Source organism: Macrosteles quadrilineatus, unplaced genomic scaffold (genome assembly GCF_028750875.1).
Source record: "Macrosteles quadrilineatus isolate MER2022 unplaced genomic scaffold, UCM_ALF_1.0 Scaffold_1__1_contigs__length_201487025, whole genome shotgun sequence".
Taxonomy (NCBI): Eukaryota; Metazoa; Arthropoda; class Insecta; order Hemiptera; family Cicadellidae; genus Macrosteles; species Macrosteles quadrilineatus.
Window position 1 is genome coordinate 169,939,534 of NW_026542594.1, and position 20,672 is coordinate 169,960,205.

Sequence of the window (20,672 nt, forward strand, 5' to 3'; positions counted from 1 at the left end):
AGCTGAGTAAAGTCTTTCTATCCCCAAATTTGGAACATTTTATCATCTCTTGCTAGTAGTAAAGTTATGGAGAGCTAGCGCCTAAGGCTTCAGTCCCTAAAGTGCTGGGGTCAATCTCCACTGGCTTTGGCTTTGTGAAAATACCGCAAACCTTTAAGCCTAGCTTGAAGTATATTTAAAACGGTTCTGGGCTAGAGCCTTAGCATCCTAAGGTGTGAATGTGGGACACAAAACGTAATAAATCTTATAAAAGAATTCCAACTTTGAATAAATAACCATACAGAGTTCTAATTTATCGTTTTCTTTACAAACAGCCTTTAAGGAAATGCTGCAGACGCCGGACACTTCCCCTCGTGCTAGAGTACGCAAGACTAAAGAGATCGCCAGGATACAGAACGACCCCCGAGCAAGACTTGACGTGCCGCCTCCCCCGCCACCTCCTCCGCCCATCCCCTCCTCACCCTCCAAGCTGACGACGCCACAGTCTGTCCCCACCCCTACCAAGGTGGGCAGCTTCATGACCCTCGGGCCCAAGAAACGGATGCAGAAGGCACTCATGAAAATGAACATCCTTCCCAAGAACACCATTAAGTGAGTGGAAAAAATTATTTATTGCTTTTAAACCGGTAAATATAAAGATTGAATTGAATTTAATTAAATGGGTGTTTTTTTTTAGGTATGCAAATGTACAGCTTTGTGCAACTACTATACTAACTTAAATATTATTGATATTGTAAAAATCAAGCTCTAGAGCTCTAGTTATTTATGTTAATTATTTTTAAGAATGTGGGTCAGGATGATATTATTCGTCCCCTTAGACAATGATTTTTTTAGAGTTTGCTTTCAAAAAATCAGCTATACTTACCAACATTCTCTAAAACAGTTAAAATGTGAATATAAATGTGATCAACTGATCTTTCAGTTAAATAGATTGTACAGTCGTGTAGATTGTAACAAGAGACAAAACAGTTTTTGAAAATTAATTTTAAATAGGCTAATTTTTGATAAATGTAGCCCGATTGAGATAGGCAAGTCACTCCCCATGTTGTAGATATTAAAACAATAAATTTAATTTATTGCAAAATGGTAGTTTTATTCACTGATAAACTATATCAAACAAATTTTTGTGTAGTTATTAACCACAGTCAGGGTGTTAATCTATTGTTTTTTTTTCTAGGGATGGTACGGTTAGTGACGACGTGACCATCACACACCACCACAACACTACGTTGTACCACAGCAACCCAGACCTGATGAGTATCTGTTATGACGACCTACGAGTGTCAGACTACCCCGAACATGTGCTCAAGGTGTACAAGTCAGACCAGACCTGCAAGTACCTCCTCGTACACAAGGTAAACCACTATGGAGGATAGTTCATCTCATTAGCTTCACAATACCCATCTAGTATTGGCCCTAATAACCCACTCCAGCCAACCTGGAAACCGGTAATTGTGAATTTTGATGGCCGGTAAAAAGTCTGTAAATTATATATACATTTTGTACAAGACCAGGAAGTTATTTTGAATAATCTATCCATCCATCTAGCTAGCTATATATTATTATAAAGAAGAGGTGGTGTCTGTGTGTTTGTGTGTTTTTGTATGAGATAAACTCAAAAACGACTGATTTGTACTTTACCTCAAGTTTTCCTCAAGAACAAACATTGTCTCTTTTGCATACTCACCCCGTTGCAAGGCACGGGTATAGCTGCTAGTCTCCAATAAAATTACGAGATATGACACAAAAAATTTAATGTCAATGTTGCCTTGTTTTCAAATGTCACTGCACTTGTTGCTACAATTGTTAGAAATTAGTAATTACAAACATTGACAGAATCTGTTATGATGATGAGTGTAGCTGTGGTTGTGAGATATGATCACAGATTTTGCCGCTATTGCACAAATCATCATGGTTATTGATATTAGTTTCACTACATTTGGGTACCCCAAAGACATTGATACTGTAGTTAAGTGTGATAATGGAAGCCTTACTTCTAAGTGTTTGTGATGTATTAATTTAATTTGAAAGAGTTATTTTTCAAACTGCAGTTTATGTTTAACAGGAGACGACGGCCCACGAGGTGGTGATGTTGGCATTGCAGGAATTTGGCATGACAGAGCCGAGCTCTCACTTCTCCCTGTGTGAGGTGAGCGTGGCCGAGGGTGGAATCATCAAGACCAAGAGACTGCCTGACCAGCTGCAGAACCTGGCCGAGAGGATAGGTCTCAGTAGCAGGTAACACAAACACAACCTTGAAAATCTTAATAGTTATCAATATATAAGGGGTGTTCATGATTGGATTTAACAGTGATAGCAAATGAGATAAAAAACGTAGGAACCACAAAGAATTCATTTGTTGAATTGAATGAATTTAGGAAAACATTAGTGAATCAAAATAATTCATAATTAATTATTGCTCATCATTTAATGGGAAATTGCCATCACAAAGACCTATCATCAAACATTTTTCTCAAATTCGTCAATAATAATTTTTTTAAATGGACAAATATTTTGCTGATAAAAGATATTGGCTGTATGTGTCTAGCTTCCAATCAATGTTCTTAATTTTAAATGTAATTATTTTGTGTTCCTTGTGCTATACCTGTGTGTCTATGTGGACATTACAAACATGTCAACCTTACAAACTTTGAAAAATGTACTTGCTAATAAACAATGATGGGTTTGCACATTTTATAGTGTGAATAATTTGACACCATAGCGTAAGTAGGTAACATTTTATATTTTCTAATTCATCACCAACACTAAGTATCATAAACTAAGTAATTTTGGTACATAAAAGAACATAAAACTTACCCTTCTCTCTGACACATGTAGGTACTACCTGAAGACCAATGGCAGCACAGAGACGCTGGTAGGTGATGACTTGGCCTCGGAGCTGGTGAGGGAGAACCAAGTACACTTCCTGCAACTGAACGCAGTAGAGGTGGCTGTACAGCTGACTCTGCAGGACTTCAGCATCTTCCGTCAGATAGAGAGCACCGAGTACATAGACGATCTGTTCGACCTCAAGAGTCGATACGGAACTCCGATGCTTTCACAGTTTGCCGAGGTGAGACGTTTACTCAATCGTTCGTTTAGGTGTTAATCTAGAGAAGGTTACTTATAGAGTACCATTCGTAGCATGGATTGTAGGTGAGTCAGTGGCTCAGTGTAGCATGAAGGACTATGAACCCATGGCAGCGATGTTGTGGGTTTGCACATTGGTGCCGCCACTACTATTTATCAATACAGTTCAATCTTGTACTATATTGGCTCACCTCTTACTTATATTGATGCATTCCACGAATATGCTGGACACGCAAGAAGATGGGCAAATGCAAGGCTAAAAGTACATAAATCAATAGTTGCAAGTAGTTTAGTTTGTCAGTTTTCAACGTATGTTATTTCATCAACTGTTTGTAATTGAAAAGAAGGCTTTCCCTTCGTCAATTAGCTCAAACATTTACGGATATCTCAGCATCACAATGTTATCATCAGACATTTAGATATCAGCTGAGGCAGCGTCGTCGAAGGTAAAACACATGACATAAAAAGCCTGTTCTTTTTTGTAATGTTTGATCGTCAAACGGCCGTAACAACTGTTTACAGCTTTTGAGCTCATTGACTAAGGTAAAACCTACTTTTTTAGTTACGTTACAGCTCAGGGGCCAAAACATGGATTTTAATGGCTGTAATTGTTCTAACCTGTTAATGTTAATCTTAATCCTTGATGTAGTTATTTTGGTAAGAACAACTAGCGTTTAACTGCAACAGTTCGTCTTAGGGATTCTAAAGACCAATAACTGATGAGTGGTTTGTTTATTTAACCTCATGCAATTTTATTTGTTTGTTTTGCAGTTGGTGAACAAGGAAATGTTTTGGGTCGTCACAGAAGTTTGTTCCGAGCACAATCTAGTCAGAAGATCAAAAATCATCAAACAGTTTATCAAAGTTGCAAGTACGTATTATCTTGTAGCTTAGGTTCTCCAAGAAAATTATTACTGGTACTCCAGTACATTAAGTGCATTCAAGTGCACTTAAAAGTTTAAATAAAAAATATATTGAACAAATTGTTTTTTATTGGCCTCTTGTGACACCCATAAGAAAAAGTAAATTGTTTCTCAGTCTAGGTCTCCCCATGCCACCTGTAGTAATAGCTTCTTCTCTATAGGGGAAATTCACATTATTAACCATCCTGCAGAAACATTGTCTTGTCCAGCTCTATAACCAAGTTAACACTGCATTTTGTGGCTTTTGTAGTATAGCTATTTGTATTATCTTCTACATTGGTTACTGTTGCACTATTGTATTACTAGTAGGCCTACCAATGTTTTGAAAGTGGCAATCGAGGAAGGAAGGTGGATTTATTCATGTGTAAGGAATCCATGTTATATAAACCATTCCTCAAATTTAAAATAATGAAGATAAAATATTCTTACAACTAGGGATGGACGAGATTGGATTTTTAGTTCGAGACGAGACGAGATTTTTTATTTCTCATAAAATTTCGAGACGAGATCGAGACGGGATTTCCCTTCTCATACACAACGGGAAATGCACGTTCAAAATTTTTACCTGATTTTGTAACATTGTTAGATGACTGTTTAAATACAAAAATAATGATAATAGGCAAGAATATTTACAATCTTTTATTGAAAAACATCAGCATAACATTTTTTTATTAATCACGCCTAACTTATTAAAAATGCCTACGATTAGGAAACATAGTGATATCAGTTAGGATAGAGTTCAACTTATCCTAAAATAAAATAAATCATGAAATAAAAGCAATATTAATTTTTATAAAATAGTTAGGTACTTGTTTTGACTTTTTATAGTAATAAAACATTCCTCACACTGCTTACACTTAACAAAACTTCTCAAATGTTATTAAAGTAATATTATTAAAATAATTAAAGTAATATTTACATTTAAAGAGTTAATTCAATAAGAACGCCTTCGCAAAGGAAACGCAACTACAACACGCTCCTGTATTGCGGGTATTGCATTGACTTTCTGCAGGCGTTTTTAATTTTTTTTTTTTTTTTTTTATTCTCGTCTCGATAAAAATCTCGGCCAAAAAGAAATCTCATCTCGTGTAACGAGATTTAAAATTTCCCGAAATTTCGAGACTTGACCATCCCTACTTACAACATAGATTCACAGACACCTTGTATGTCTAGAGATGTAGGCTGTTACTAAACTAACAAATATCCTTGCAGGGCAGTGCAAGGAGTGTAAGAACTTCAACTCCATGTTCGCCATAGTGTCAGGCCTGGGTCACGGTGCTGTCAGCAGACTGAGGTTGTCCTGGGAGAAGCTGCCCTCCAAGTACCAGAGACTGTTCAGTGATCTGCAGGACCTCATGGACCCCTCGCGCAACATGAGCAAGTACCGGCAGCTGGTCAGCAACGAGCAGTCCCAGCCACCCATCGTAAGTAGACATCCCATCTATATGGATCAGACGTAAAACAAAACTTGTTTGAGCTACTCACAAAAGTTGCCACAATCACAACTGATTTTGCCTTTTTTTTTCAACGCCAGTGGCATTTCACGAGAGTTACGAGAGATAAATGTTCAGTGGATGTGCCGGGGATTGAACCCGTCCCTCCCGCACCAAAGTCCGAGACGCTAACCACTAGGCTAGCAACACAACCATGTTTTTTGATTTTCTTGCTGGGATAGATGAGACATAATGGATTCTATAGTCTGCAATAAGTTGCCCTTTCTATTTCGCTTTGTTAAAAAGTCAGTGTATTTGACAGGAATGAGCCATGACTAAATTTGTTGATAGCTCAATTCAACCACATTTGTTTTATCCTAAAATGTTTTAATTTTAATATGATAATGGAATTTATAGTTGGTTTTTTCGGTAGTCAATGCTCACTTTGCAACCACCTAAGTGTTTCTAAGATTATGGTAACTGAAAAAGGTATAAAATAACATTCATAAATTACAACCAGTTATTAACTTACGCATTAACTCTTACTGCTGTAACCCTTAGATCGTGTTTTGTCTGGCCAAAAAATGTTTCCCCTAACAATAGTAATCGCTTCTACTCTTATTCCCAGTCTAATTCCAGCTCGTTCCACATTTACTTCAATATACTTTGTAGTTTTTCCCCTTCTGAGTTGTTAAAATCAAATTTTCTTAAAAAGAAATTTCCTCTTTTCTGAGAATTATTCTAGGCCATCTGATTTTTGCCCTCGATACTTTGCTCTTAATTCAATAACTTGATTTGTTTGTAGTTCTTAAAGGTCTTAATTTTTTAAGCCCCTCCCGAAGCAAAAAATCCTTGAATGTTTGATTTACAATTTAATTATAACTGTATAGGCTAGTATTTAAGTGCTGCTATTGAAAACGCTAGAAGGAACAGAAATTCTTTAAGGGAAAGTTAGAAACCAACATTTTCTTATAAACCCACACATTTTTAAATCATTGAATGATGTAATATAAAATATTTTTTCTGTAATATACGATTCAAACGTTACTAGGCCTACTCAAATGAAACCTTTTTCCAGATACCCTTCTACCCCGTGGTCAAAAAAGACCTGACGTTCATTCACCTGGGTAATGACTCACGAGTGGAAGGGCTCGTTAACTTTGAGAAGTTACGGATGATTGCCAAGGAGGTTCGGACGCTGACCAACATGTGTTCCTCCCCTTACGACCTGCTGACCATGCTTGAACTGGGCGGACAACCACCGTCGTCTGCTATGGTGGCTCTGAACCAACTCACTACTGGTGGCAACCCTGCACACCAGACTGGTGGAGCCACTGTCAAGAGAAGAAAGAAGTCCACAGCAGCGCCCAACCCAAAGAAAATGTTTGAAGAGGTATGGATATACATTTTTTGTTTGTGTTATTTTAAAGGCATCTTGAAAAAATCAAAGTTTTCTAATCAAGCTTAGTTCATGGAGCTCTCAGAATAAGGTGGAGTCCGAGATTAATTTCACACTACACAACTTCTAACATATAGATGAAGCATTTGTCAAAGACCAAAAATATTAACTGTTCCTATAGCCTTATCTTATGTATCTTATGTCATTGCTGCTTGGAAAAAAGGAGAAATATGTTTAAGTTTTCACTTATGTTTTTTCTAGGATTATTTTGTCCCTTTGTGTATATTTCTTGCATTTTAACTGTCATGTAGCATGTCATCATTTTTATTTCTTGTAAAAATTGTGTTTACTGTATATTGTATAAATAAATAAATGAAGATTACTTTTATCAACTATAAAACTTAACAATTCAATTAATAGAACTGTGGATATTTCATAGATAGAGTTTTAAAATAAAATCAGACATTTGAAAAAACCTTACAAATCAGACATTTAAAAAACTCGCCTGAAAAAAGATTCAAATGGTTGATAGGTCACTTTAAAGCCGGGATTTCCTAGGCGCGGAATCGGCGAGCGGAGAGAGGAACGCAGAGAGCGGACTCCACTTGTCTTAGACAATTTAATGTTACTGTTTTCCTAGAAGCGGAGCGTAATGCCATGTTAATTTCAATTCCGCTCTCCGCGTTCCTCTCTCCACTCGCCGACTCCGCGCCTAGGAAAACCCAGCTTAAGTTCAGAACACATCAAACTCAATTCTTGTGATCCACTTCAAGCTTCATAAATGGGGAGCTGTTTCGAGTGAATGTAGTAGAATTTGTTATGCTACTTCCTTCTAAAAAAGCCCCCTTCGAGATGTTGTGATTTTTTTCCTTACAAAAATGCCTGTACATAACCCAACTCTTTTTTCCGTAGTTTGTCTATCCTATACATAAAAATCTCTGTAACCAAGTGCTATTTCTAAAAAATAAAAAAATTATATTAGGCCTAAGTTTTTGCGATTGTCACCTTTACACTGTGTTTCATTACAGGCTCAGATGGTGAGACGTGTCAAGGCCTACCTGAACAAGATGAGAGTGATGACAGATGAGGACAAGCTCCATGAGCTGTCTGTAGCGTGTGAGGGTGGCCGCACTGGAGGCGACCACTCGGCACCTAACTCTGCACCACTGCGCAAACGCAACCCCTCCCCCACCCTGTCTACCACCAGCAGTGCGAGCAGTGCTAGTGAGGGGCGGAAACCCACCGCGCCCAAGTTTGGTGAGTTGTTGCTAGCCTAGTGGTTAGCGTCTCGGACTTCGGTGCGGGAGGGACGGGTTCAATCCCCGGCATATCCACAAAACTTAAATGGGCTTTGATCGCTTTCCCTTAAAAGTGTTTGACATCATTATAAAAATGCCACTGGCGTAGACACGAGAGAAAATAAAGAAAAAGAGTTGTACTTATGATCATAGATTTGGGAAGTGGCATACTGGTGGAAATACTAGCTGTGTTTCATTGAGTCTATTATTGCAGGTATCTAAAGGCTTAATCTTAGCTTGTAATAATTTTATTGTCGCTGATGATCCATAAGTAAATCAAGTTTATAATAGCTTGAATTAATTGTAGAATTAAAGGGGATAGTAGCCAGCTTACCTTAGAAAAAATACAGGTAGGCCATAGAACCCACAGAAGACACCTAAAACAAAAGAATACTTTGCCAACTCTCTTTCTCTACACTTGACAACGTTTTATGTCTTCTATGGCCTACCTGTATTTATTCCAAGGTTTGCTAGCTGCTATCCCTCATTATTCTACAATTCAAAGTCTTGGCCTTTCCTTGAACAAAAGAAACCTTAAATTACCTCTAACTATCTAACTAGGTTTGAAAATCGGAAACCTGAAATACATACAATTAACCCTAGTATCATCAGATCATCAAATATCACCAAATTACTGGACCAAATTTCATCTGCATCCACAATGAAGTTAAGTTTAATGTAGTATGTCATAGTACAGACATAGTTGTGAAAGGCCACGAGCAACTTGGAACATAATTACTACTTAAGATGGAACTTGAAACATATTTACTATCATAAAACTCATTTCCACTGTACGGTGTGTAGGGTCGGCATCGCCACAGTCGGTGAGGAAGCTGTTGTCGCTGAGTGAGACCAGCAAGACGAGGCCTCACCAGCCACGCCATCCTCCCCACCCTCTGGCGTCCCCCGCACCCAGTCCTGGGTCACCCCGTCGTGTGGGGGGCCGGGGACACTCTCATGAGCGGAGTCACTCCGATACTCCCCCCACACACCCTGCGCCACCTCCCCTACTGTCCAGTGTCGACCTCAATGCTGAGAGCAGCAGTGTTACCAGTCTCAGTAACCTGCCCCTGCGGAAAACCCTCACATCAGGTCAGTATGCGGCAACTGTAGGCTCGACTCACTGGATAATTTGACGTTGGTTTGAAGATCTTATTAAAATGATATACTTTTAAAACCATTTTAGTACATTCAGCAGTTAGGAGCAAAATTTGGCAGACGATAGGCACAGTTTGCAGTGGTCAGATGCGAATGTCAGACCTTGTTTTCTCTTAGTGGAGTGCAGAGATGTAATTTTAATTTTATTCGTGTTTACCATTTTATATTATACCTAAAAGAAGAAAAAGTGATTTTCCTTTGTGGTTCTATATTTACAGTAGAACCCTGGTTCCCAAAATAAAGGCGGGAGAGCCATTTTGAATAATGTAGTTTTCGGTTAACCCGTCATATATTAAAAATAGCCTGTGTATTACCACAGTGTGTAGGAAAAATGAATGTTAAACAATGTCTATATAATACAGTGTTTTATTTCAGCTACAGAAATGTTACAATAGGCTAGATAAAACTCTAATCTAAACAACTGAAGTTACTAAAGCATATTATATTACGTATTGTTTATATTTTAGCCCAGTATTATTTTATGAAACCGTTTCGGTTAAGCTGGGTTTTGGTTAACCCGAGTTCGTTTAACTGGGGTTCTACTGTAGCTGTATTTTTGCTAGTCTCATAATAACAGCTGTTTTAAGTATACGTCTAGTATTTTTACTAGTCTCATAATAACGGCTTTTTTAAGTATACCTTTAGTAATCCTACATTTTCAAAAATCCATTATTGCCAAAGTCCCGAACATAGAGCAAGGCCCTATGTTCAAATAAGAAAGGTTGCTTGTATAATCCTTGATGCTTCGTAACAATAGTCAATGTTAATATATTAACAAGACTTAAGACCATTCGCATATAATAAAACATATCAATTGTCACAGGTTTGAAAAACACAAAATAACATGTTATCTCTACTTTTTTCATTTCTTTATAAAGGAACAGATATCTGTGGGCAAATTGTTTGAAAGTATCGTTGTTTTGCAGGTTCCGTAACCTCCAGTGACTCAGGCCACTCTACACAGCTAGACTCCCACTCCAACAGTTCTGTAGAGGTGGGGGGAGGGGGGCTGGGGGGTTCATCCCCTCCCCACCGCCGCCACTCCGTCATGCAGCCACCAGGTAATATGACATTACAGTGTTTAGTGAATGACACAAAGTGGTTGGAAAGTGGTCCAAGAGCTTTTCCAATGAAACACATTTTGTAACATACATATGTGGTGAACCACTGGGTGTCTACCGGTCACGGAAGTCACGGAAAAGTCACTGATTTTGGTACGAGGTCACGAAAGTCATTGAAAAGTGAGGGATTTTTATTTTAAGATCCCAAGAGTCACAATGAATTGGGCATAATGCCTATCTGTCTTGATTTGCACCTTGCTGCAGGGAATGATTAAATTCATATAGTTCAGAATCAGTGAGAGGAACATATTTTGGGAGCAGGCAATGAGCTCAAATTGTTACGACAGAAAATATTGAATGCCCTACTATCTCATCTTCATGAAAAGTACTGTCTTATCTGTAACCAAAGGTTGTGCGTCGACCATCGTCCCCCCTCTAAAGTCTCTGAAAAAGGGACCTAAATTTCCTTTGATCAACTGGTAGACACCCCAAGGCTTAAAGCTGTTATCTTACATTACTTTGAGCAAATATCGAAGTCAGCAGGGAGTAAAAACCCATCCTATTCTTGCATTGTTTCTATTTTATAATTTTATGTGTTCTTTGTCAGTATATGGTTGTCCTGGTAAACTTGCAATCCAGCTACCAGAAGCAACTAGTAAACAATTGTTACACAAATTCTGATAAGCATTTCAGCTATTGATTATGTTGTTATTCAGTAATATTAATGGTTAGAGACAGAAAACATACCATACTTATGTAGGTATTACAAGTTTTACGTGTCCAAAGGAGTTATACAGAGTGTATAAATGTTGTGTATGTTTGTTCATCATAAGTTGGGCTACATCAATTGTAAATACCTCTTTACCTAGAATAACAATACAATATGTCACAATTAAATTTTGAAATAGACCAGTCCTCAACACATTGGTTAATGGTTTTCCTTATCTTGTAAAGTTAACTTCACTTCTGCTCACATAAAATTATCCAAGCAAGTACTTGTTACTTACTGTAAAAATATTCTAGGTACAGGGGTGGATGTGTTGGAATGGATGGTTTCTTGCATGGCATGGACTATTACGAGTGTCTGTTTGATGCTTAGTGCTGTCTATATGGCTGTGCTTTGTGTTTTAGAATTACTGAGGCTTGTTGCATAAGGGATAAATCTACAACATGTGAAAAATGTGTTTTTTTAAGTTCACCTTTAAGGATTATAAGTTGGTATAATATTTCATACAAATATATTTCATACAACATTCAACGGTTTTGTTCTGTGTAATTTATGTTTTCAAATGAGACATACACTAAAGTTAACTTGTACAAATACACTAAATGTCAATGTTAACACTTAAAATAATTTAATCCATTTAAGTATAAATACATCAGTAGATTATTTGATATGTTTACATAACATCATTACAGAGTCTTGTGATAAAATTACAAATATATCAAAACTTGAATTGGAAGGTAAATGTGACCGTCTTTTATACTCTCGAGTTGGAGGCATATCAGTTGAGAGATTGAAAACAAATTAGTACTATTTTCCGTTCTTTAAACCTCAGTCACAATTGTTTAGAGTCTAATGAGTAGGTGTAAATAAACCCTAGCGGTTACGCTTTCTAAGCTAAACCTGGAAGATTGTAATTGTAAGATGGCATTTAATGGTACTAGGTGCTAATTTGGTTCAATATTTTCAAAATTAATTCCATAAAAGACAACTCTATACCTACGGGACCTGCATTAGTTTAATGCAACAGATTTTAGAAGGTGAATTAATGAGGCCGTTTTTAAGCTCAATAGTGTCTCTTCTCCTAACGCTAATAATAACAACACGAAATAACAATATCATCAGTATCAGTCAAATGCTCGAACAGTTCAAATTTGTTTAAACCCTCAACTGAGATGTCTTCCTACTCCATGTAAGTGTGGGCTGCATGTTTACGGGGGTTTACGGTGGACCAATGTCGGTGTTTGGTGTAGGCTATGTGGCAGTGCGACCACCCTTTCCGCATGCTGTTGCAGTGTTGCCACCCCTCCCACAAATCACCAATGGTAAGTGCTACGCTTGCTATTCTGTCTTGTGTCCACTTTCTACAGGTTCGGCTACCATTTCTTTTTTCGTTATATTTACATCGTTACATTAGAGTCCTGCTAATCCGTACTTATTGGTGCCGGACACTGTTCGGATAACCAAAGTGTTTAGATTAGCTGAAAAATTATATACTAAATAGTCAAACAATCATTGCTCCCTCTATCACAGTGCTATCACTGCGAGCATCTTCAGAACAGAATAATCTGTATTCATCTAATGCGATAGTGTTCATCTTACTACACGACAACCTTAAAACAGAAACAATGTGTTAATGGAAGGTAGACCATGGGCTATTGCCATTATTGCCAATTATTTTAAATGTCCCGGTTCTATCAAAATTTAAGTACAATTCACACACTTTTTCATTGTCAGAATTTACGTACGATTCCCGGTTTTCAAGGTTTCCTGGTTGGCTGGAGATCCTGGTAAATATTTTAGAACACTTGGCTTGGTTTTTAATTTAAATACAGTATTATATTTTTTCCAATAGGTGGTTCGGATTAAACAGATATTTGGATTTGCGTGACTATGGTGTATTTTCTTTTAGACAGAATTATTTTCTAAATTCCACTTAATTGCCAAGTTTTTACCCAGTTCAAACTGATTCAGTTAAAACAAATATTTTTTACTTCATGTTTTATACTTGTTTCCTGCCTTGCGAACTTTTACCTTGACTATCGCATGTTATGTTAAGATTTGTCCATAGTCTTACTTAACTTACTAGGCGGCTGCCAAACTTAAATGCAAAGCATTACACCTTTGGCAAATACACAAAAATATCTCAAACTGAAACTAAGAGATAAGCTTCCAGGATGAAAGTAGTTGGTCAAATCTTGAGCAGATGAGTACGTCATAATATGGGAAAAAACTATGTTTCTTCATAATCATACGTTCCTGGCATAAAGCTATATTGCTTGATCACAATAGACTATGTCAATAATCTATCAATAGACTATGTCAATGTTAAGATCTTCAAACATTTCTTCCTATTTCCCAAAATAGTTAAAAAAAAATATATTTCTCTTAATGAACTAGTGTATGAAAATAACTTGTTTTAGTTTTGAGTGAATAAGCTCAGGCACAAAATAGACGACAAATATTTTGTCTTGGATCAAAATCATACCTCAGAAGCACTGAACAAATAAAAGTATAGAATATTGTACATAAATGTTCAATATTTTTTAACCTCATCCACTTTTCTGACAACCACATTGAACGGTTTTAATCGAGGATAATTAAAAAAAAAATCATAAACCCATGTAAATCTTGAAAAATTAATTACTATAAAAAATACTTCATGTGTCATAAAATAACAAACACTATTTAATGTGTTGTACATATTGGTTGTTTGCAAATTATTGTACCACCTTCTTTCAGAATCTCTGTTTATTACTTTAATCAGATGATAATCATTCGTCCTAATTATTCAGAGAGTAGGTCAAAGAGAACGCTTTGTTTAACCTTGAAAAAGTCATTAGTACGAAATATTAGTGTTAAGTTTTGTGTTATTGTATTGTGTATCCATCATTCAATACTGATCTTCACTTTAGTTTAAAATATGTTCCTTGATGTGTCGTCGTCGTAAACACTCTAAGCTGTCAAGTGTCTAATCCCTCTAATAGCCGCTGGAGTCTAATTTTCTCAGTTACGTTAACTGAACTCCATCTTCTTTGGAAAAATCATTACTTTGAGTTAGAAATTGTATAATAAAGGACCTGTTGGCCCAAACTTTGCCAATCAACAAAAGAATTATTTATTTTATTTTGTATGTAATATGTAAAAATTTTAACACTACACCCTTGATTGTATGATTGCGTAGAGATTTACGTTTTATGTTTGTCCAAGCAGTGTGCATCATGCCCCCGCCTAGTGGTCGTATCAGGCAGCCGCCCCCCGCCTACAGTGTGGCAGCACAGCTAGCCGCTAGACAGCACCGACTGGGACGAGCACACTCGCACGAGGGTGTCACGTCTCACCACCCACACAACCACGCCCACTACCACCACGATGAGGACGGTGAGTCAGGACACTTGCATAAAGCATAGGACAAGTATATTCAGGGTGTCTTGCAACCTTGTGAACTTAATTTGTCACGTTATTCAGCATGTGAAAAGAAACAAAAAAATTAAAATAAATGCGTCCTGTTTACAGTCTATCTGTATGTACGTGATTTTTACTAAAACGTTCGTAACTCCTTAATTGCTTGAGCTACAGTGTTGAAATTCTGTAAAAAATGTTTATCTTATTGACCACTATTTTTGTGCAAAATATGAATAAAAATTCTTGACCGGTTTAAAAATGTCAATGCTGTAGCTCAAACAGTTGAGCTATGAATGGTTTTGTAAAAATCACGTACAGACAGATAGACTGAAAATGGAATGAGATAGGACACATTTTATATTACCTTTTTTGCTTCTTTTGACACAGGCAAGAGCTTGTTAGTTGAACTTACAAATAAAAGAGTGAAACAAGAAAGATACAACACAAAATGTATCATTGGTGAGATCAAGTCAATTACGGCCAACGTACACTGGCCGTTCGTCTGTTGGTAAACCAACATCTGCAGTCTGCAAACAGATGTCTAGAAGCTGTCAACACACACCGAACAATCTTCACGCCTACTTGCAGAAATAAAATCAAATTGTATTACTGATTTATTCATTATATAATTACAAAAACATTTACAAATTTCAGCCAACGAGTACATTGTTAATTACTATTATTAAATTGGTTACATTAATTACTTACTCTCCATTATCCCCATTATCTCCTTATCCCTGGCTTTTTTTTGTAACAATGTCACAGTATAATTCCAGTGTTTTGCCCATAAACATGCAGGAACTCTCCTCTTCTATCAATTGATCGTTTTTCAAACTCACAGAGGTTAAGGGGATCCTCAGACAACTGAGCTGATTCGCTCACGGAGCGCTTTTGTCGTGTCGACTCGCAGACAGACACGCTAGTTTGTCTTGGCCTTTAGGATGTCGTGTTGCGCAAGAAAAATTAATTTTCCCCTGTTACTCTTTAACTTCTGTAAATATGTTTATTAAATTAGATCTAATAATGGCAATATTTTAGACAAAATAACAAAAGCGATGGTGGTAGGGTTCTAATGTGGGTGAACATCCTGCTCTCCATTCTAAACAATCCAGTCTACACTGATGTTACATTATTGAGTCAATCTGGTTACTATCTGTGATACACTTACATTCAAAGCTCAACTATACAATACTTAAATTGTGATTATAAACTCACCATGGTCTTTTTTTCTGCTAAATATAAAGCTATAAAATGTGTGAAAGTCTGGGAAAAAAGGTCTTTTAAGGAACTTAGGTAGGGTCTACAAAGGAAATATTCAATTGGAAAGTTAAAAGTGAAGTTGAGTCTGTAAAATCATATTGTGATAGATTTTGACACAATGTTGATACGAACATTTCCAAGCGATTATTTTACTCCTCTAATAAACACAGTAAATTTGTTTATCAACTCTAAGCTATCTTATTATCTGCTTGATCTAAAGATTAACTTCTTATTTACATAAATAAAGCTACTAATCTCACTGTCTAAGTCAAGAAGTATGTTGCTGGCGCCAGATGTTTGCTACAATACAGCTGTGAATGCCATTGCTTGCTGCTGTGTCAAGTCAGCCAATGAGCTTAGTTGACAGTCCGTTTTGCACAAATGATAGTTCACATTGCTCTTCACGTCAAACTCTTAAGTCTTCTTCTTATCAGTTTCATTTCCCCCCATTACCATAAACTCGCTTTTCCCAGCAGTTCCGAGTTCTTTATCCTTGCTTGTCCAAACCATCTTAATGAGATTTTCCGATTTCCCTGTTTAAACAGTCAACATAATAAAAAGTGTTTTTTGTTTCAGATGATGAGGACGTTCAGGTGTCGGCTGTTTGAAATGTCACAAAATCATCAACGAATTTACTTGTCAGTTGTCTACATTAGTCGTCGTTGCATGTTTGTTGTTTCCCGCGCCCCAAGTTCTCGACATTCCACCATTTAAGGCAGCCCTTTTGGCAGTGTTTTCCTACTTGCTGTATTTTTCAATAGTATATTTTTATCTGAGATGTATCGAAATGAAGCCGGATTTACCCATAGAGCTTCCAATCCCCTTAGTAATATGTGAAACTAGGATTTTCAAAACTGTTCTTTCAGCCTTATGGAAAAATAGTTCAAATGCGCAAACTCTTACTGTGTAGTTTGGTTTTGAGATTTATTGGTACTAAAGAACTTAGGAGGGCTAGCTGATTCTTTTCGTGAGTGTGTCCTGAAAAACGCCATTTCTGAAATAAGAGTAATCTCATTGGTAATTGTTTGAATATTGCCAATGCCATGCCTCCATTTTCAAACTGGCCTTTCAAAGTATTCTAAGAGAGTCAAATCTGCGTGTAAGGCAATTCAACACCTTCCAAGACATGTGTCCAACCAAAATCATATTAACACGATCGCTACCGCAATTGTACTAAATATTTAATTCATATGGACCAGCGACGCACATATGCGACTTCCGGTTTCTACCCATAGTCTGCCGTGGCATATGTGCGACACCTGGTCACATTAAAATAGACTGACGTATATTTTCATCAGTGTCCAATTTTATTAAAAATTTTACATCTTTGTAACAGTCTATTTGAAGGCCCTGAATTCTCTGCAGCAGTCTACTGGGATGTGTGTCGCATATGTGTGTCACTTGGTCTGTGAATATGATGATGAGTGACGTCATGATAGTTGGCAAAACTGATTTTTACTTTGCTGCATCACTGGCCTGCGGTCTGCGTGTACTGTTAACCAAGTGACACCCGGTTTATGTGTAATATTAAAACGTATACCTCAGGCCGTGGCAATGACTTTAGCGTCGCAAATGTGTGGGGATCGGTAGGGAACATGTTAAACACTCTATGAAGGTCCTAGATGTTACAAATATACTGGGCAATAACAAAATTACATAAGGACAAATTATTGAAAAAAAAAAATATTCACCTCACTCACTAAATAAGGCCTGCTAGCCCTTGTTTTTTCCTTAGACCTGTAAACAAAAAGCATCTTGCTATGTGTTATGATTATTTAGATAAACAATAACATAATTTATTCAACCAAAGATCGACCAGAAGGCTTCGTACAATCGGATCAAGTAGTGAAGATTTTGGCTATTTTTTATAGAAGAAACTTTAAATATTTAGTTTACAATCAGTGAGTGAACATAATTATCTAGTTTAATGTTTCGTATGTGATGTGGCAATGTTGTGGTTTCGTAACAATTGTTTGGCGGTCGCTTCAATTTGGAAATCATTCAGTGTTGAGTCCTATATGTTGAAAATCATTTTTGTTCATAAATTATTTTTATGTTGTTTTTAAATCATTTATTTTTAACCCTCTCAGTGCCAGGAGTAATAAATTATGTAATATATAATATATATATTATTATTAACTTATAAGTTGCTTTAAGCTTTAAACTTTGCTTTAACTTATATTTGCCATTTCATTCAAAAGTATTAAATTATTAAAGTATAAAACATGTTCAAAAAATAATACCTCAGTTCACTCGAGAATAAGTTGAGAATAGGTAATTATGTGATGAAAAATGTAGAAAAATGTTCTCACTGAAAGGGTTAAAATAATTAAATTAAGAATTGTTTAACACACGCCCTATCAGCCGTCACAACCCTGTATATCTTGGGATGAGGGTAGTCAGTTGGTTATGAATGTGTTAAATTTCACTTAATATTATATTTACTATTTTTTAAACAAAAACCATTATTATAGCTTATTACTAACCATTACTTGGGCGTTGATTTCTCAATGTATGCAGTGAAAACACTTAGATTTCTTCAAACGAGTATTTCCTTTTTCAAATCCTTATTTTCCATATTGATTCTTTGGTCTGATGATGAATTGTACACAAAACTTGTGGTGTGATATTAAAAGACATATCACACATCATATGATATTTCATATTTCCAAGTTGAGGCATAGGTTTGAGCTTATCGGTATATCAGATAACATATCTTAGGTAGGAATGTCTTGCTAAAGGCTCTTAGCGGCTGGCTTATCATATATCTGGTAGTAAAGTTTTATTTTTACACGATGTAATTTTAAAGCGAAAAGATCTATATTTACAGTAGTGATGAGTAAAAAATATGAACAGTAGTAGACAAATACAGAGTCGTTGGGATTCAGTCACCAGGATTTCAACTTTGAATGCTGAAGATGTGTTTATCTTTTTTCACTTTAAAATTTGATTATTTGTAAATTTGGCTTATTTGAATGGTCCTTAATTTAAATTTAAAATTTTTAAATTTACTTTTTTTAAATTTACTTTTTAAATTTTAATATTTTAAAATTTAGTTGTATTGATGGATTGACAATTTAAATTTCAAATATTTTTCTTACCCTGAAGTTGCCTTTTTCATTACTGTTACATTATGAAAGGAGAATCTTTCAGTAGAAATTTAGGTTTTGTGGTAGCAAAACCGTTTATTTTATCTGTTTTCACAGTTACAGTGCATGTATATTACCTTATCAATCAAACGTACATAAACAGTCAGAAATCTAAACCAGTGTTTGAAATTTTCACATACAGGAAGCTGTTCGATATTATGTTATTAAATAAGTAATAAGAACTGGTAAGTGGTAATGTTAGTTTTCACTCCTTAAAATACGGAATAAAGATGCAAAAAACTAAATATCTCAAAGTTCTTTTATTTTGGAGAAAATTTTTTTCCAAACACCTTATATATTTTTGTTTTATCAATTTTTCTTTATCAAAATAAATGTTACTACTTTACATACACTATTTAGATAGTCATGAACTAAACACTTGATTTGGATTTCTGATGTAAATATAATTTGAATCTTCTACTTTACAGTACTATATAGCTTTTCTGTACATTCTTTAAGATTTATTGTGGGTTTCTTTTGTTTATATTTCATTTGTACAGTTTAAATAAGTTGTAAAAAATTATTATTTACATTAGATGATCTTTGTATATTCTACATTTATAGATTTTTATTTCAGTTGTAAAGTATTTTGTAATTGTTTATAGTATATTTATTTGTGATTGTATTTTTTACTGTATGGAGATTATTTAGTCATGTGTAATTATTATTTATACGCATAGCGCTTCTTATGCTCTCTATTATCAGTCTTGCCTCAGAATATATTGATTATTGTGGGTAAAACTGCCAGATGCTGCTCCTTTGGCATATTTAAACATTATTTGAAGAATACTCTGGATCTGCAAATGATAACACATGTTACAGGTTTTATTATCAGTCAGGTACTTTGAACCTATGTTGCTAATTTTTATTTATATATGGACATATTTCGTAATGTTTAATCTTGAATTAGTTCAATAATCTCAGGCACTCCAGGGTTGTATAAAAAAATAAATAAACTTTCTCTAACCTAATTATTAAAACACTACTACCAACCAGTGGAAAAAGGATAACCCCTCAAACATTTGTCCCAAACAAAATATTTAAATAAGAAGACACAAAAGTCTAAACCTATTGAGTCTGATGATGATTGGAGTGTCCAATCAATATCAATCACCACTTTCAATTTTTATAAATTATTTACAGTCTTGGGAGTCAACTGTTTATAGAGTAATTATATTTTTAAGTGTTATTAGACAATTTTATTTCCTTTCTGTAAAAATCATAATACACCATCATGTTCAGCTTATCCATCTGCAATTTATGCTTTTGTGCTATATATTTTGTAATTTGTCACGGTCCAGGGTCTGGCAGTTTTACCTTAAATCGTATTTAAAATTATTTTTCTGTTATTATAATATTGATTATTGTGAACCTGTGTGGCACAGTAAAAAACCATTTGTCGAATCTATCAACGAGAAAATATCTTTATTTATAAAGTTATTATTCAATCTTATCTACTTGTGATAGCTAATTGTATTAAATCTAATCATTAGTCCAAATACCTAAGAACTATTGTCGTTAATATTTGGAATGAATCACATTATATTGTTTTTACTTAAATATTAATTTATGGTTTTATTGTTGTTGAAATCATCGGACATTTATTTTATTTTTGTTTATACACTGTACATACTACGTGTAATTGATATTTTGTACAATTATTCTACGTGAAGTGCGATCAGCTGATTATGTGACTTGTCGGAATGACTGTTTGCCGAACCCTTTCTGGAGGTTCGTTGTACAAAGTTCCGTTTGCTTGTCTGTATTATGTT

The 20,672-nt window shown here is 35.6% G+C and overlaps 1 protein-coding gene across 12 annotated transcripts in view; it reads left to right on the plus strand.

Moving 5' to 3' along the window:
- LOC128989682 (rap guanine nucleotide exchange factor 2) overlaps positions 1-20,466 on the plus strand; it is a 278,269-nt gene extending 257,803 nt beyond the window's left edge. For 9 of the 12 annotated variants that reach the window (XM_054411722.1, XM_054411732.1, XM_054411740.1 and 6 more), the window contains 13 exons: positions 315-591; positions 1,178-1,355; positions 2,066-2,238; positions 2,839-3,073; positions 3,862-3,961; positions 5,226-5,437; positions 6,525-6,839; positions 7,874-8,102; positions 8,948-9,235; positions 10,228-10,362; positions 12,340-12,411; positions 14,297-14,467; positions 16,328-20,466. In XM_054411722.1, the coding sequence (XP_054267697.1) occupies positions 315-591; positions 1,178-1,355; positions 2,066-2,238; positions 2,839-3,073; positions 3,862-3,961; positions 5,226-5,437; positions 6,525-6,839; positions 7,874-8,102; positions 8,948-9,235; positions 10,228-10,362; positions 12,340-12,411; positions 14,297-14,467; positions 16,328-16,359 (2,417 nt within the window). In that variant the 3' untranslated portion in view covers positions 16,360-20,466. The remainder of the gene's footprint in view (positions 1-314; positions 592-1,177; positions 1,356-2,065; positions 2,239-2,838; positions 3,074-3,861; positions 3,962-5,225; positions 5,438-6,524; positions 6,840-7,873; positions 8,103-8,947; positions 9,236-10,227; positions 10,363-12,339; positions 12,412-14,296; positions 14,468-16,327) is intronic. The other 3 variants (XM_054411698.1, XM_054411706.1, XM_054411714.1) reach the window with 3 other exon arrangements.
- Positions 20,467-20,672: the final 206 nt, after the last annotated feature.